Source organism: Chaetodon trifascialis, chromosome 3 (genome assembly GCF_039877785.1).
Source record: "Chaetodon trifascialis isolate fChaTrf1 chromosome 3, fChaTrf1.hap1, whole genome shotgun sequence".
Taxonomy (NCBI): Eukaryota; Metazoa; Chordata; class Actinopteri; order Chaetodontiformes; family Chaetodontidae; genus Chaetodon; species Chaetodon trifascialis.
The window spans coordinates 7,285,361-7,299,200 of NC_092058.1; the positions used below are offsets into that span (position 1 = coordinate 7,285,361).

Sequence of the window (13,840 nt, forward strand, 5' to 3'; positions counted from 1 at the left end):
AATGAAATTCAGCGGGCGTGCGAGGGTGTACTCTCCTCTGATGAGCCTGAATCATCCTTGCACCTTCAATTTTCCCCTTTCCAGTATACCGTCCCATTGGCCTTTCCACAGTCACTGTGACTCAAGCCTGTGGGCTATCGGATGTATAATGATGAAGAAACACAAAAGAATGCGCTCAATTGCTTTACTGCACACGAGTAGAGACTCAAGAAAATGTAATTAAAATTTTGTCTCTTTTCATTTCTACTTCTAAATCAACTCAAGGATGTTCCGTGTCAGTCTACGACAAATAGAAATATTCTGCTAAATACAGATGTTAATTACAGCAGGTGGAAAGTGTTCATGATGGCATTTGAGTCATCTCACTATAATATAATCATAAAAACATCAATAAAATATCACAAAACTATAAACATGGATTTATATATGAAGCTACATAACTCACAGCACAACAACCAAATAAGTGCATGAGTTCATTACTCCGCTAGAATATCAATGAAATATTGCACATCTTGAAGTGGTACGATCAATCTTTCAGTGGCCCTTGTCAAGTTCTCCAAGGCGTGCACCCGGCATGGCCAGCTGGTCGTACACACATCATGTACTTGTGCTCCCTGTCTCGCTCCATCTGCTCTAGCTCCTGTATTTACAGCCACGCATTCCCTTCTCCATGCTGTGAGACTACCCGCCAGGCAGGGAACATTACAAGCTCCGCTATCGCCACTTCGATCATATGCAGATGTCCAAAGCCATGAGAGCAAAACAGGTTTTCTGAGTGAGAAAGTCATTTTTATGCGCGGCAGAAAATATTATTACCAGCCGGGGAAAAGTGAGGGTTGACGTAAAGAAGAGCTCGTGGTTTTACTGCTCTATTTTTAGTTAGTGTGTTAGTGAGTCTTACCAGGTTTCACCTTTTTTAAATCTATATCTTTAATCAGGTCATCCCATTGTCTCCATAAAAAAGTCTGATTTTATATTAAAGTGATGAAGTAACTGAGGACAAATCAAAGCCGACTTCTATGATCCAAAAGTATTGAAAAGTTTATTGCTGCAGCACGCACCAGACGGATGGAGCAGACAGACCACCAGAATGCTGACCAGGATGATCTACTTTCTGACTGAAGTTAGACATCTTATCAAAACTGAGGTCAGTCATGTGGAGTAGGAAAAGAGTCTCCATCGCAAAAGCTTTAATGGTTGGAAATGCAACAATCGGGAAGAAGGTGATGCATAATGTTGCTCTTAAAGGAGAGGACTCACCATAAAGTTCTGGTCCTGGAGAAGCTCTTGTCAACTCTAGAAGGAAACAAAGGGACAGTGGATTAATCCTGGTGAAACACGATAAGATGTGTGATGAACCTGCTTGTTGGGAAAATAATGAATAATGTTATTACTGGTGCAGACTAAGAATTATAATATTTTCCAGTTCTTAACGGACACTGGACCTTTTTGTATAAAGAACAGCAGATGATGATAAAACAGAGTTTTATCACTTGCAGCACAGAACATGTTATTCGTTTACTGAAATGCCCGTGTGATATGAGTAAAACTACACGCATGCTGAAACAAAGGATTGGTGAGCACAAGAGCTCCGTCAGACGCAGTGATGTGAACTATCCTGTTTTCACAGCCCGTCTCCTCTCTATGATTCCGAGTGCCGAGAGGGGGAGAGACGGGAAGAAAGGCATACCAAAGGGAGCTTTTATGGATCGACACTCGAGATACACTTCAGCCTTCAGGTCCTCAACGAGGATTTTGATACAAGTCTTATCCTGTAATCCAACATGTTTCCTTGCTTCAGTTCTAATGTAGAATGTGGGGTCTGTGGTTGATGATGGCCCTCGGCTGATACCCCTCCATAGCTCTACGTTCTATTTTTGATTTGAGATGTTTGTTTGTTTATAGATCTGTGGATCTCTGATTAATGAAGGCTCAAGCCTGATCGTCTCACAGCCCCCACTGACTGTGTGATGTCATTGTATAAGGTGCCTCTGATTGTGTATGTTTTTTCTATGCTCACTGCGTTCCACCCCTTTTTGTACTCAGTATTTGATCAACCATGGTTTCCATTTGGACGCTTCACTGCACACTGAGTAAAAACTACAATTACCAAGAGGTGGAGCTTCTAGCACCAGGATGTGCACAGGTGTTTTGCATACCTGCCTGTCCATTGTTGCCTCATGTATGCTCCTCAGGGATCATCAGGCTAACATCGCCGAATCAAGAACAACTTGACCATATAAAGCTGATATGGTGACTCTTAGCCACAGAGCAGCGCTAGCTTTCATTTGAAGTTGTCTGACAAATGTTAGTTCAATATTCACTCTCCTTAAAGTTCTGTTTCCTCTCCACCACCTCCTGAGGGAAACATCTGGCTCTTTAGCGGCTAAATCACCCACTCTGTTAACTACGTGCTAACTTTGTCATTTATTGATGGGCAGGAGCTGGAAACAACGCTGATGAGGCTGAGTCAGAACAGCAGAGCTGTGTTTTATAAAGCAATGACCAAAAAGACACTGCGGAGTCGGGTGATAATTCTCTCTGTCACTACAGACAATACACATGGTGATTTGATCCATAATGCAAGAACACTGCTGAGAATATACACGACAATGTGCCCTCATGAAGCCAGACGAATATGATCCACATCACCTCCCTCCACTGCTCCTTTTTCTTCCCTTCACTTCCTTCATCTACTCCTCTGCCTGCCAGCTTCTTGCTAAGCACATCCAGAGTGGGATTGTCTCAAAGATGGGAAGGAGCTGCGGGCACGTGTCTAGAAATGTCCGAATGGGGTGGCGGCCAAATAGGTTTCACAGAAAGCAAAGTCAAATACTACATTTGATTTAAAAAAAAAGAGGGGGGGAGGGTATAAGACAAGAAAGCTGACAAAGCATGGGAAGATTTATCTGTACAAGGACTTCATTTCAGGAACTGCGGGTTTATATAGTTAGTGACAGAGAAAGATAAGGTATGTGTGCTCATATGTAAAACTAACTGTGAAGAGAAAGAGGAAGAGATGGAATAGGACATGTCCTAGTCAGAGAGAACAGAGCGGTTTGGTTGTTAGGAATCGTGTGTGTGATGCTCTCTTTTATTTATCCTGCATGTGAATGATGCAGGGCAAATTCTTCCACCTGGATCAATCTTTGAAGCGGCACCAAAAGCAGACAGCGGTTGTGGACGATCAATCCACCGATAATCGCCGCTTATCCCTTCCCCTCCAGGACAAAGCCAATCAAATAAATACCATTGTCATCCTATGCCAACACGCCCACAGGCGGCCGCCCCATTCATCCGCAAAACAACAACACGAAAACAACGTAAGGGTAATTGAAGCCATTTTCCTGACAGCCTCCTTCAAACGGAGAAAAAGCAACTGAAGTTTGTCTTTTTAAGTGTAGTATGCAATAGCAATGTGTCAGGGAGACTGAGTTTGAGCTCGGTGTGGGATTACTGCTGGGTCATCTGAGTCTATTATCTACCTCAAAGAAACATCTCCAGTCTCATCCTTTCCAAGATTTCCCTTGAAGTGAAAAGCAATTTCAAGTATAATAACAATGTGGGTGACTGTGGCACATCCGGTGTTACAAAACTAATATTTTAACTTTCCATTCACCTGCAATTTGTCAGCAATATCTGTTGACATTGGCAGAGAGACACTGTATTGATTATTCCTTTCCCTCACTCAGTCTCATAAAAAGAAACTTTTAAGATGATAGATGAGATTTCCTGCAATGTCACCGAACCATTTACGTAATAGTTACCCAAGGAGAGTCTGGAGCCAGGGATGCATTCAAAGGCAACACAGACTGCGCATCTCATGATTTACTATCACCTTCATAAAATATTCATGCAACGGCATCATGTCCAGTTTTAAAATGATTTATTTATGTCCGGGAGAGTTTGGGATTTATGAGAAAGAGCGTACAGTCTGCTTCTACTTAAGACCAAACCTCGCTGTAGCTTGAAAATGCCTCCTTCACATATTCAGAGACTGAATCCAAACCCAGACACACAGCTCCACCTCATCACCCCGACAGATTATCACCGATTGCTTTAGATCTGTGATTTTCCCTAAGTTGACATGTGCACTACAGAATGGGAATTCTATCTGCCTGAAATCTGAAATACGTTCAGATTTAAAGGGCCACCCTGCTGATTTACACATGACCTTCAGACCACTTTTCACATTGAGCACACAGTCAACCTGTTTGAAACATTTCTATCATTGTAAAGGTCTCCTGTGGCTCCGATGGGAGCTTCCCAGAGACTGAACAAATAACCTTTTTGCAAAAATCTGCATCACAAACTGGAGGTGTTGGGTTTGAATCGAGTGGGCATTTATGAGGCAAAGAGGGTCTAATGAAAGATGCCATCAAGCTGCATTTGGGAAATGTAGGATCCAGACTTCTTGGAGTTTAACCCACACAAGGAACTAAATTTCAGGATCTGCTGCTTGGATTTTTACCTCTCACAGAAGTGCAATTCAAGACTGTTGGAAGACCCCTCTAAGTTCGTGGAGCAGTGGGTGAATGGTCAATAGCATGCCCGCACCACTGGGTGGCAGAATAGAGCCAAGTGGTCATACCGGGGCTGACACACATCTGTGTATCTGTGTGTCTTCACACTGATCTCCCCGTTAGCCCGTTCCCATCTCTAGCGCTGTCTTGCTACTCACCCCCCTGCCAGTCCTCACCCCTGTCTCTCCTCCCCCGTCTCCTATTTCAGAAGTTATGTCTGTTGTAGGAATATTGGATAAAAGCGTATGAGAGAGGACGGGATGATGTAAGAAAGCGAAACAGTATCACTGCGGTGTGTCTGACATCAAACATGTTATTTCATAAACCTTGTGCACGCTCTCAGCGCTTTGTTCTGCCATTAGATACAGCTCACCTATGCACACAGCTGTAAAATGTATTTGGCATGCAAACAGTGACATTATGCGTGTTGCTGGTGACGGCTCTGCTCTTTTGCTCTGTTTGTTGCCCAGTGTTGAGAATGGAAATACTAGTTTGCCAGTCAGCGATACGCTTGGTGATTATCCCCCTGCTGACACAGGCAACACACTGTTTTGGTGTTAACAGTCGGGAGTGAGACACCGACACATAAACAACTACACCTCCATCTACTGTGGAGGCATGTGACACTCAAGGAAGGGCGCACAAATAGGTAGAAGGTAACAATAAGGGCTTCGGTGTTGCAACAATTTCCAGCCATTTTACCACTGAGCTTTCATATATAAGTGTTTGCCCATAACAAGACATCAAAACGAGATGCTAGCAATCTCACTTTCAGAGCTAACTGTCTGTATGTCCTTACAAGCAGCTTAATTATCCCCCAGTGTATGAGATCATCTGATTTTAAAGGAGCTGGAATAACCCTGGTGGAGCGGATACCGCAATTGATTACGTTATGTATCATAATTACTAATCTTTTGATTGAGTACGACATGGCTTTCACTGACAGCTGAGAGGCTGAAAACACTCACTTGAACCGCAGCACGCTTCCAGGAAAAGAGACAATAGAAAATTGAGCCATTCAGGCAGAAAGCTCTATGAATTACGTTAAATGTGAGAATCAATACGAGATGCCGCTAAATGTATTCATCAGATTTCTTTGGGTGGGAGGACAAGAGAGCATTAGCATTCAGAACAAGCCTGTCAAGAGCACTTCAATAATTATTCCACATCAGCACTCTTCCTCTGTCAGGCTTGATAAATAAAGACTGTTGTGATCTGTTAAGTTCACAACAGAGGTTCGAACATGTACAGTCACAGTGAAGTCCCGTTCTTCCTATTTATCATGCAGTCCGCTCTCAGATGGTTTATGCAGTGCGTGGATCTACCGAGATGGCAGTGAACCAGAATTTCACCAGCTAATTCAATTTTCGAGCAGCCATCAAACTTTTTAGAATAATTGGACTAAACTGTAGGCTGCTTTAGTAGAAGTGACAAGCAAACCCTTGAGGGGAGAGAAGGCTGCATTTGGCCGGGCGCTGGGAGAAGATGCAGCTTGGCAGCGTCCTGATAATTCAAATAGTAAACATTTTAATCTTTTCACAATCACGTGACTGGCCGAGCAGACGAGTCAACAGGATGAATCATCGATATGATATCTGGATTGAACATTTACAGGAAGATTTTAAAGAGAAAGTTCTTATGGAGGGAACAGGAAAAGAAAAGAAAATCCCTTTAAGAGCAATTTCTGTAAAAATCCAAAAATGATTGATCAAAACAGGTGTATGTGTGTGTGTGTGTGTGTGTGTGTGTGTGTGTGTGTGTGTCCCAATAGCACTGAAAAGGCACAGAGAAGAGAATTCCTCTTCATGTGCTCTAAACGATCCATTAAAAGCCTTTTAAGCCTTCATCAGTACTTTCCAAGATGTAGAACACGTGTTTATTTTTACTTATTTTGCCTTATAGATGCAGATACCACCATTAGCCTCGTGCTCTCATCTAATCCAGTAAACTGCAGACCTTCGATCAGCGCAATCAACCAAGAGAGTGGATGTGACAACAAGGCAGCGAGTTGAAAAGTCTGTTCTGATGCATCGTTTTTAACAAAGCTGGAAACAGAAGTTAAATTTCTTGCCTGTATTCACTGTTAGGCTTGAGACCAAAATCAGAATCTGCAGACTGTCAGTCAAATCTCATTGCACCACACCCACACAGTTTAGACTTTTTAAGGTTTAACCTCTTGGTAAATAACATCCCAAAATGTTTTCTCAGCTTCGATGTTGCTTATTTAGTCCTGAATATTTAATGTTATACAGAAATGCTTCAATTTCGAAGCCAAGTTTTCAGGGTCTTTGAGCAGAAGACAACATCTCTCATTAAATGCATCTGTATAATTACGCAGATTGAGGCTCAAAAATGATTAATCTGCTGATCGCTTTCTCAATTAATCGCTGGTTTGTTTGATGTATGAAACATCAAAAAACACTATTTCACTGAGGCAAAGGGGATGTTATCAAATGCCTTGTTTTCCCCGACGGTCCCAAACCCGAAGATATTCAGTTTCTAATTACATAAAACAGAGAAAATCAACATACCCTCACGTTTAAGAAGCTGACATTTTGACTTCAAAAATGACCTAAATGATTATCGATTATCAGAATGGCTGCTAATGAATTTCTTGTACCTAACTGATTCATCGACTCATCACTGCAGCTCTGATGCAGTCGACTACAACCACCCCACATGGATCAGATCCATGAACAACAAAACACACACAGCTGAAAAGGTAAAACGCCTGAAAGAAAAGGTGCACTGGGTACACAATCGCTTCATCCTCCTCCTCAACACCACCATCAGGTAGGTATAATACCTGCGGGGGAAGCTGAGCAGTGGGTTATGTGCACAATCCTATAATCCCTCACTTGGCTGAACAGTTGTTCGTTGTCTTCGGGTTTAGAGCTGACTTTGCTCACCAGCAGGGAACCAGCCGGCTGTAATTTTAAGCCAGTGAAACCACCAGCATCATCCACAGGCTTTCTCTAAATCTTCACCATCCAAATTTGAAATCTCAAAACGGGCAAGTCACGCATACCAAATAAGGCCCGTAAACTCGTGTGAGGGTGTTTACGGGGTGGGCACTGACCTCCCCTGCTTGGTCCAACGGTTTATGTACTGAAACACAAGTAGAAGAACAAATAGCTAGTAGCTCCAATTAGAAGGACTTTAATGGACGTGATGAACGAGATGCTTGTCTGATTTCTGGTCAGAGAGCATCTTATGGTGTGCAAACTATAATTTCCTTTGTCTATACTGTGATTTTTTTTAAGTATCTTCATATGCTTAATGTTGAAATGCATTTTCTTCTTACTACTTTTGGACTCACAATTTGCAACAGGTGTGCCATACCACATGTGTTTGTAATGTGCATTTAGTACAAAGGACAGTTTGTCAGCCTCTGGCTTTTATGGAGTACTTTCTGAAGAGGGGTACATGATTTTCTTTGTGTACTCTTTGTATATATGTAATCTTGATATATTAATCATCATTTGTTTTATTTGACACGCATTTTCTTGCTACTATTTCGTTGCTTGCAATGGCTGCGATATGTCATGTGATGTTAGACGCATTACAGGTTTTTAACATGGAAATTCTCTGTACTACTATCTTCTGGGAGCGATCTTTTTGTTTCAAATCCGCAAAAAAGTAGCTGCTCAACCATCTACAGTATGGCTTTGCCTACGCCACATAAATGCCCTCTCTGAATTCACACAGTATAAAAAGACTGTCAAATCAACAAGGAAACTGGCACAGGAGCCAGTAAAATCACACTCGAATGCGACACAGTTTCCAGTTGTTTTTTTAGCTCATTGGTTTTTGTTTGCAGCTTTGTACAAAGAGCCACGTTATCATCTGCTGGAGGCAATTTACATTAAATTGCATGCGGAAATTATGCAGCGACAAAATAACTTCTTCAAGGGCAAATCCCAAAATGGATGTAGACCGGTAATTTGATGGTCCAAGTCTGAGCTTCATCAAATTCTGTTTGAGAATCCTTTCCGTGTTGTTCATTAGGCATTAATTTCCCCGGAGAGACTCCTTTACAACAACAAGGCTTTTAAAAACAGGGACACATTTTATTGACAACTGCAAACAAACCTAATATGTCAGACACATTAGAGTTTCGTTTCATGACACAAACATGCCAAGTCATCTCAGACCGCTGCATGCTTTCAAAGAATCCCGAGAATCAGAGATTACAGTAGAGGAGCAGGTCTGTGACTAGACGGTGATCAGGTTCGGATCATAGATGGAGGGGAAGATTTAGGGCAACGTAAATGAATATGGAACACGGTCCCTCAGCAGGCAAGATGCTACACGACCATACTGTTCCAGTAGAGCTGCTCTGGGGACAATCTGTCGGCTGTGTGAACAAGGACAGGCTTTTCTCAGCCGCGCAGTCGCCTCATTTTACCGCTGATGTGAATAACGAGTGATTGAACTACCTTTGATAATTACTGTTCCACACACAAAGGCACATGGTCCCTGCAATCGAGTGGTTTGCATGGACGCACCGATCCAACCTTAGCTGTGACACTAACGACGTATTGTGGCTAAATCACTGGAACTGATGGGGACTGCGTTTCAGTTGATTGTTGGCTGAGATTCTGATGGCATCTGCAACCAGAATCAACCCCCGAAAGTCTGATCTCCATCCAAACATCACTGTGGGTGAAACAAGAAAATTCCCTGCATGATGTCCGTGAAAACGTCTGTGAAGCTTTAAGTGCTTTAAAAGGAAACTGGACTTGCTTGAGGTTCTAGAAGATGTTTTCATCCATCCATCCATTGTCTATACCCAACCATCCCTTTTGGGGTTGCGGGGGGGGCTGGAGCCTATCCCAGCTGTCATTGGGCGGAAGGCGGGGTACACCCTGAGCCGGTCGCCAGTCGATCGCAGGGCAACACACAAAGACAGACAACCATTCACGCTCACACTCACACTTAAGGACAATTTAGAGTCACCAATTAACCTAATGAGCATGTTTTTGGTCTGTGGGAGGAAGCCGGAGAGAACCCACGCATGCACGGGAAGAACATGCAAACTTCACACAGAAAGGCCCTGCCTGACCCGGGGATCGAACCGGCGACCTTCTTGCTGTGAGGCACACGCACTACCTGCTGTGTCATCGTGCCGCCCAGAAGATGTTTCCATCTAAGAAGCTTCTTCGGTTCTGACTGGTCCAGTTGCCTTTTACAAGTCCCTGCATGAAGCAAACTGACAACCAGAAATCTTTGCTTCCTCCACACTTATTTAGAGGTTAACACAGTGATTGCAGTTAAGACAGCCTCAGCGGTCCGCACTGCACCTCAATTCTAAGCTCACATCACTGACGTGTAGTCCACTCCGTTTTATATGAGAAGCAAACACCTCCATTTAACCAGAGTCACATCTGGTGGACCTCAACTGTCTGACACCTAAGAGTCGAGCGAATGTTACTCATCAGTTGCTTACGACAGCCGGGGTTCTCAGGTGAGGAAAAAACACTGCCAGGCGTGGTGGAGATTCATCTCATTCATCTTTCTCCCTGGACTGGAGATTCATGATACAGCTGAATGGTTTCCACTGACTCAACCAGTCAATCGTTTAGTTTCCACATGTAGAAATAAAAAGACCTGCGGCTTACTGGTTGACAAGAAAATGTGATGCAACAACAAAGATCCAGACAATTAGCTGAAACCAAGAAACATTAATAAAAGTAGTAGTAGTAGTTTTACACAGCAACTCTCAAGCTAAAATTTACCTTTTCTTCAACTACTATTCCTACAATCCCTTTCCACAACAAATTGGTTGTAGCTGCTCCAAAAATATTGTTTTTTCGTGTCCTACATTGCTCTTACTTACTCGCCATTGGTTGGCGGTATCTGCCTGTGCACTCAGGCTAGCTTTCAACCTGACTCCTACCACAGAAATGTCAAACTGAGCCTCATGAGTGCTTTCCAGGCAGACTTGGCAGAGCCCACGAGCAGCAAAACACAATAGTAAAAGTAATTTCATTGCTTCATGAATTCTAATGCACTGCGCGGCTGAGCGGCTCACTGCTCATGAACCAAAGTGTTTTCATATCCAAAGATTCACATTCCGACTGCGACAGAATCATCAAATGCATGTGAGTGATGTTTTTGACAAGACTGTGGCGATACGAAGCCACATCCATCCTCTTCCACTCCCTCCTATTTATCATGCTGATTCAACTGCCGCCAAAGAGAAAACCCAGTGTTATTTTCCAATAACTCAACATAAACAGCATTTATTTGTCTTCATGAGAATGACACACCGCTTTCCTTGATGATGAACGACCAGCGCTTCTGTTTTAATGTGTTTGTTTTGCTCAGAAGACATTAGCACAGCAGAGGTAATAAAAAAGTCCCCTCAAGTCTTGATTACTTTGGATAACTTTATTTACCACTAATGGGCTGGCTAATTCCCTCAAACTACCGCTGCTATTTACAGTACCCCGTGATAAATTTAGGCTGTTCGGTTGAGCAGTCTGCACCCACAACTTCTGAAAAGTCTTTAAAAAATCAAGCTGGAACAGGTCACCACAACCGAGACAAACGACCGGCACAATCTCCCTTTGTGGCTTCACAGATTAATGCACCGATCTCATTATTTTAGCATCTCAGCAGCCATTCACCATTAACGGTTAAAGCTGTAAATCGGGAGCGCACGGTGTTGACAGGGAACGACCTTGTCAGAGTCATCTAGTCCTGCAGCTGTTGAGCAGGTGCGATGAAACTCCCTGAGCAGCTCCACACCTTCCTCTCTGCACTCCTCTGTGACCCAGTCGGATGGGTTAGGAGCAAGATGCAACAGGTACACGAACGCTGCCAGCGCACACGAAGCTGGCATACTCCAACATCGCCGTGCACGCGGAGACATTAATCCTCTATTATCTTACCCTCCATAGGCTCCAAATGTGAAACTCCTTTTCCTCTGAGGCATCCTGCTGAGCGGCTGATGAGGCTTCCCAGCTGAGCGCAGGATATCAGAGCACTTTACAACACCAGGCTAAAGAATAACAAGCATACCTTCCTCCTTTTTCTATCTCAGTTTGTCTCTCCTCTCTTTCCACACCTCTAACTCTTTCTCTCCTCCTCCTTGTCTCAGCCCTCGTCGAGTGTGTGTGTGTGTGTGTGTGTGTGTGTGTGTGTCTTCTGTCTGGGAGTATTTTATGTGTGTACACATCTTGGCCCTCCCTCCTCGTGTCTCCTTTGTGCTCTCTGACTAAGTAGCTCCTATCTCTGCCAGATTAAGAGGAAGGTGCGTCCGGCTGTCCCGTTGTCCTGGAAACAAACAGGGCTGCTCTTCAGACTCTAGCTTTCTCATTTCCAGCAGGAAGAGGGCACAAAATTCTTACATTTCCAGCTCGGTGACCTCTGAAGGCGACTTCCGCTGCCGCTCAACTCCAACAGTGGCCATTTTTGACAAGTAATCATTTTGTCTATTTAAAAGTAAATCATGAAAAACGCCTGTTTCAACTGCCCACAAACAAAGGTGATACATTCAGATAGCTTGTTTTGACCAACAGTCGAAACCTCGAGGATATTTAGTTCACTGCTGTAAATAATAAAGAAAGCTCCAAAAACACCTGTTTGGATCATTCCACAGGTAAACAGCTTCATTGGTAACAGGTGATAGTATCACGATTGGGTATGAAAGGGGCATCCTGGAAAGGCTCAGTCGTTCACAAGCAAGGGTGGAGCGAGGGTCAGCACTTTGTGAACACATGAATGTATAAATGATATTAATACGTGAGCTCAGGAACATTTTGTAAAAGTAAACACAGTTTGTTTGCAAATTTGCATTCCTTTCATTTTACACTGCGTCCCAACTTTTTAGGAGCATGGGTTGTGCAAAACCCTCACATTTGAGAAATTGGCATTTTTACTCACTAAAACAATTAATCAAAATAGTTGTTGATCAACTTTATACTGATCCACTAATTGATTAATCCAGTAATTGCTGCAGCTCTACTCTGTTTGACTTTTTTAACACAGCACAGTATCTGAAAATGAAAAAGGATTCAACATCAAAGTCAAACATCTACTGGCATGTCACGATAGAGGCAGCAGTCTCCAAACTTAAATAATGTGACAGTTTAATCATTAAGCTACCTTTCAAACCCCTGAAGATTTGAAGTGGAATGCTGCCCGTGTTCAGGATTTGATGTACTCCCTCATCTACCCTTTGGGAGGGTTCAGCGACCTGGCAGAAAGTTTGCATTGCACTGGAACTGCAATGCCAGCTGATGCCAGTCACTAAATTGGCACATCTACCTTTTCAATTTAACGTGACTGTTGTTTGAGTCTCTGCTCAGAACATGACGATTTTAAGCCAAACGGACATTATTGGCTGCTCTGTAAATGGAAAAGTAACACCTTAGTTTGCTATCAAACCACCTGGTTCACATCTTAGACGACAACTCCCACTGAAGTGGATTTGCAGTGAAAAGAGGTGCAGCCAAACTACCTGATGTTTGCAAGTCTCTGGTGTTACTTGACCCATTTGAACCTGGCCATTCCGGCTCTACAACCGACACTCAAAGACTCTGCTGTGACTGCACCGCTCTTGAACTTACAAAATAGATCAAATGGAGACACTTGTCAAAGTGACACCAGCATCAGGGTGTGTGGAAAGTGATATCTCTGTCGATCTGCTGGCAGAGCACATGTCTGCTTACAGTCAAACAAGAGAGGGCAATCTTACATCTCTTCTGATATCGCCTCCTTCTTGTCTCTTCTCATTTTCTTTCCTCTCCATTTCACCTCCCTCTCGCCATCCTCCCCTCTGCTCTTTTCTCCTTTCATGTCCTCTCTCTGCCTCTGGCTACCCTCTCCCCTACCTGTTTTATATACTGTTTATCTAAGTAAATTATTAAGTTTTCTGCTACGATGAGACCCTATATCCTTCCCTGCCCTGTCCATTTCAAGAGCACTGATTGTCCTCCTGTCCCACAACGCTTCAGCGCTAATGTCAGGGTGCCCTGATGACTCCCCAGTCGACCTTTAGTGATTCTATTAGGTCTGACTTGATTCTGGCCAGACGTGTGCTATAAATCAAATCAGGAGCTAGAGGAGAGGACACAGGAATTTATCATCCACAGTGTCCTCACCAAGGTCCTTCAGCTCCTTTATTGATTGATATTTGCCACGATTGTCCTGCATTGACGCTTGCTGTTTGACTATTCTGTATCTCAAATAAAAACAACCGATCATCCATCACAAAACGGGCCGAAACAGCTGTTTTGGGAGCACAAATGTGATTGTAAGATGAAGTGACAGCACCGCAGAAAAAGAGCAACATGCGATAGCAGAATATT

At 43.3% G+C, this 13,840-nt stretch overlaps 1 protein-coding gene across 7 annotated transcripts in view; it reads right to left on the minus strand.

Annotated features, from left to right (window-relative positions):
* rap1gapb (RAP1 GTPase activating protein b) overlaps nt 1-13,840 on the minus strand; it is a 96,523-nt gene that overhangs the window by 49,736 nt on the left and 32,947 nt on the right. For 2 of the 7 annotated variants that reach the window (XM_070958604.1, XM_070958612.1), the window contains exons 1-2: nt 11,420-11,526; nt 1,261-1,296 (exon numbers count right to left, since the gene is read on the minus strand). In XM_070958604.1, coding sequence (XP_070814705.1) covers nt 1,261-1,296; nt 11,420-11,463 — 80 coding nt within the window. In that variant the 5' untranslated portion in view covers nt 11,464-11,526. Of the gene's footprint in view, nt 1-1,260; nt 1,297-11,419; nt 11,626-13,840 lie in introns of those variants that run through there. The other 5 variants (XM_070958605.1, XM_070958602.1, XM_070958600.1 and 2 more) reach the window with 5 other exon arrangements.